This window comes from Ursus maritimus, unplaced genomic scaffold, assembly GCF_017311325.1.
Source record: "Ursus maritimus isolate PB19 unplaced genomic scaffold, ASM1731132v1 scaffold_16, whole genome shotgun sequence".
Taxonomy (NCBI): domain Eukaryota; kingdom Metazoa; phylum Chordata; class Mammalia; order Carnivora; family Ursidae; genus Ursus; species Ursus maritimus.
Window position 1 is genome coordinate 51,775,917 of NW_024424008.1, and position 3,641 is coordinate 51,779,557.

Genomic DNA, 3,641 nt, shown 5'->3' on the forward strand with positions numbered 1-3,641 from the left:
GGCGGCGGCGGCGGCGCCTCCCGGGCTCCGACTCCGGCTTCTGCTGTTGCTCCTCTCCGCCGCGGCACTGATCCCCACAGGTAGGTGTGGGCACCGGCCGGTTGGCCCTCAAAATCTCCTAAGGCACCCCAGTAGCCATAGCCCTGGAAGGGGGAAACGTTTCCATGACAACCTTCCCCCACTTCCTAAATCCGAATCGGAGGGAGTGTGGAGAGGAAACTCAGGGCTGAGATGGAAGGGGCAGAAGGGATCGGTGAGCCCCTTCCGCCTTGCCCATCTGGGTGGGAATTGGAGCCCTTAGGGATGGCTGCACCCACACCTTTTCTCCCCGGTTTGGCGCGGGGTGCGGAGAGGAGTGAGAATGGGGGGCCCGGGGGTTCGAGAATATGGGAGAAGGGGATGGATGGAAGGCACCCCCCAACCTTCCGGACCCTCCCAAACTCGCTGTTGTCCCCTTAACTTGCAGGTCCTCCCGTCCCAGGGCTACCCATTTGCCCCCACCTCTCCAGCGGGCCCCCTAAATCTCTATCCCCCAAGCCTCCCATGGCTGACTAGCAGCCGCCTCCAGCGTGATTGCTCACTGATCCACAGGACATCCCCAGACTTGTCTGGTCGCTCCTGCTCTCCCCGCGCTCTGCCTTTCTCCCCCCGTCCTCCGAACCGCGCGCCCCTCGTGTCTCCCTCCAGCCCGATCGCTGCCCTCCGCACCCCCCCCCACGCCTCCCGGCTGCGGGGCTCCGGGGCTCGGCTCCAGGCAGGGAAAGTTCCTCAGGCCCGGCCCCGCGCGGGGGAGGTTGCTGTCGCCGCCTCTGCGGGAAGGAGCCGGGATCCCGCAGCCCGCTTGCCCCACGGCGTCCTCCGCCGCGAGTGGGGACGCCGGATTAAAAGGCTGCCTGTCCTTTTCGGCAGCCCGAGGGTGGTGGAGGGAGGTTCGCGGCCTCTGCGGCCAGGCGGGCACCCTGCGGGCCTCCGGGCGCCCCCTGTGTGCGGAGCTGTCTTGGTAATTTGCCCAGGGGCGGCTCTGCACGCCCGGCGCCTTCCCCGAAGACGCCGAGCACTCGGCAGGAGCACGATGTGTGGCTGCCCGTGTGCCGGGCGCGCTGGCGCGGTCGGGAAAGAAGAGGGCAGTGTTTGCTTTTGCTAACAAAAGGGAGCTGGAGCTCTTCCCCAGCGGAGAGGCTGGCCGTACTGCACCCTGCCTCCCCTTCCCGCCACCGCCGCGCTCCACGGCCGCGCAGCGTCCCCGCACCCCGTGCCGCCCGCTGCGGGCTCCGGGCGGGTAGCGGGACCGGGAAGCACGGGGACCGCGTTGAGGGGGGGCGGGAGGTGCAGGAGGGGATGCAGCAGGGCTCGGCGCCTGCAAAGCCCCTCCTTGCAGCTTGGGAGCTGCAGGACCCGCGAGCAACAAGTGGCGGAGGACACCGAGAGCTCAGCCCCCACCTGCGGAGCCCCCGGCCGCGGCGGGCGCAGCACTCGGGCCACCCTGCCTCTACCGGGCGCCTCTCCGCTTGGGCTGTGCCTTTTGTTTACACGCTAGAGGACACACAGTTACGTAAACACCGCAGGAGACACGCTGTAGGAAATGGGGATGTCGGGGGTGCTAGCTTTGGATTTGGGGGATGCCGGGTTGGTTTCTACCCCCCCGCCCCCCGCCCCCCGTAAACAGGCTTGCAGGGGAGCTCGGCTTGGGGAACGTATCAGGGATGTACAGGGGTGGGAATCTGGCAGCAGCTCAGTTCCAGAGCTGAGGATTTTTTCTGCCATGCCACTGCTTGTCTCCGGATGTTGTTTATGTGTTTTTCCTCTGTGAATTCTTAATTTATGAGTTACGAGATAATTGGGTTCAGCCTATGCCGGTGTGGTTACAACTTCATTTCGGGTGATGTCTCTGACTGGATGGGTTCAATAAAATGTTCCTGAAAGAGATCCCTCATGTTGCTGCATTGTAAAAAAGCGCCAGTGTCAGTTAAACGTGAGCGGGAGTAAAGGCTCGGTAACTGGCGCATAATAGAGGCAACAATAGACTTGTATTGGCTGCAAAAAAAGGGGGGGACAGCGCTGGTCGGGGATATTGCCTTTTGACTAAAAATGGGAGCCGTGCAATGCCGCTCGGCGGCAGAGCAGGGGTTAGAGTATACCTCCTCTATCAAGCCCGCTCATTGACGGCACCGGGTAGTAGCAACGGTACTATATTTGTAACTATCTCGCGGTGAGAAGTTGCCTTCCCAGCGAGGGATGTATGCGGACTCAGAAAGGAGCGGTCTGGAACTCAACCGTGCATGTCAAAGCTACAAGAAAATTCTGTTGCCAGTTACCATGGAAGCAGCTTCTTGCTCTTGTGTACATCCCTGTTTGTACGCTGGTTATCAGATTGTGTTCAAATTAGAAAGTAATTGGGTTTGATTTGTAGTGAGGGGGTGAGATGACTTTCTTTAAATCTTGTTTTTCTCTTATGCAATTTTTGGTAATGGCTTTGGGAAGGGGTCTTGGCCTAGTCCCTGGGCACCCAGAGGAGACTTCCAGGCAGGCACTGGGGGACTTTGTTTCCTTAGTCCTCTCCCCTTAAGCTTTCTCCAGAGGCCTCCAGGTGCCACTGTCAGGTTAGAGAAACCTGTTGGTGTTGCTTTCTAACTTCATTAGGCATGTTACGTTTACATGCTGGCGGGGAAAGCGATCTGGGTCCATCGTGCCGTAGTTCCTGGTTCTGTCTTCCTCTGTCCCTGAATCCCCTGGAGAAAATCTCCCATCCCTCCTGTGGTGTGTGGATTAAATGGATGTTAATGAAACGCAGCTGAAATGGGGTTGTGGAAACTCACTCCTGGGTGTAAATCACGCCTGTTACATTTTAGGTGCATGCATGGTGCGCGCAGTGAACCGGTGGTTGATTGCTCTGCTCTTACCTTTTTTAGCATTAGAGAGGTTGGCTGATGAGTGGGGGTTTGTGAGGGTGCTGGGAAGCCCAGGGGCTGAGTTTGGCTTGTCTCGGCCTGTTGGGGCTTGTATACTGGGGACCGGGACTTTACAAAAAGTGCCGTCCTGCTATTGTTGCCTTTCCCTGCATCAAATTGAATAGCCGCAGGAGGGACTTGCACTTGTCTGTGATAGCTTTGATAAAATATCCCTCATTAATGCCACTTTATATTTACAGTGTGTCACTGGAGACGCACAAGGCTTCATTTAGTGACTTGTGTGACGAGACAAGCTTGCATTATTTGCCTGGGACATTTTGGAGGAACAAGAGCCCCATTGAGCAATCTTTTGAAATGAACAAATACGGAAAAAGGGGGGAATAAAAGAGCAGGCAGTTCTCTGGAACAAAGAGCTTTATTCATATGGATGTTGTACATGCTTTATCCAGTTTTCCCCAATGGCCCTCCTGGTAAAGGGGAGTGGGACAGGGAAGAAGCCAACAAGCAGGGCACTTTCGCTTCCTCTCCCACTTCCTGACTTCATAGTCTTACAGAGTCGGTCCTGGACTCCCTGACTGCTCATCTCGCTCCACTCCCTCTAAAAGCTCAGAAGGTAACAGTTTCCTGGGTCTAAAAGAGAGATTTCGAAATGCTTTCTCCTAGCTCTGAATTTCAACAGAAGACTGTGCTAACTACCTGTTGAGACCGATGGTCATTGGAGGACATACTGGC

General features: G+C 57.3%; 1 protein-coding gene across 1 annotated transcript in view; it reads left to right on the forward strand.

The window, feature by feature from the left end:
- The window catches only part of CADM1 (cell adhesion molecule 1), a 369,237-nt gene that overhangs the window by 50,646 nt on the left and 314,950 nt on the right, over positions 1–3,641 (forward strand). Inside the window, exon 4 of the mRNA XM_040630655.1 lies at positions 1–80. Within this exon, the coding sequence (XP_040486589.1) occupies positions 1–80 (80 nt within the window). The remainder of the gene's footprint in view (positions 81–3,641) is intronic.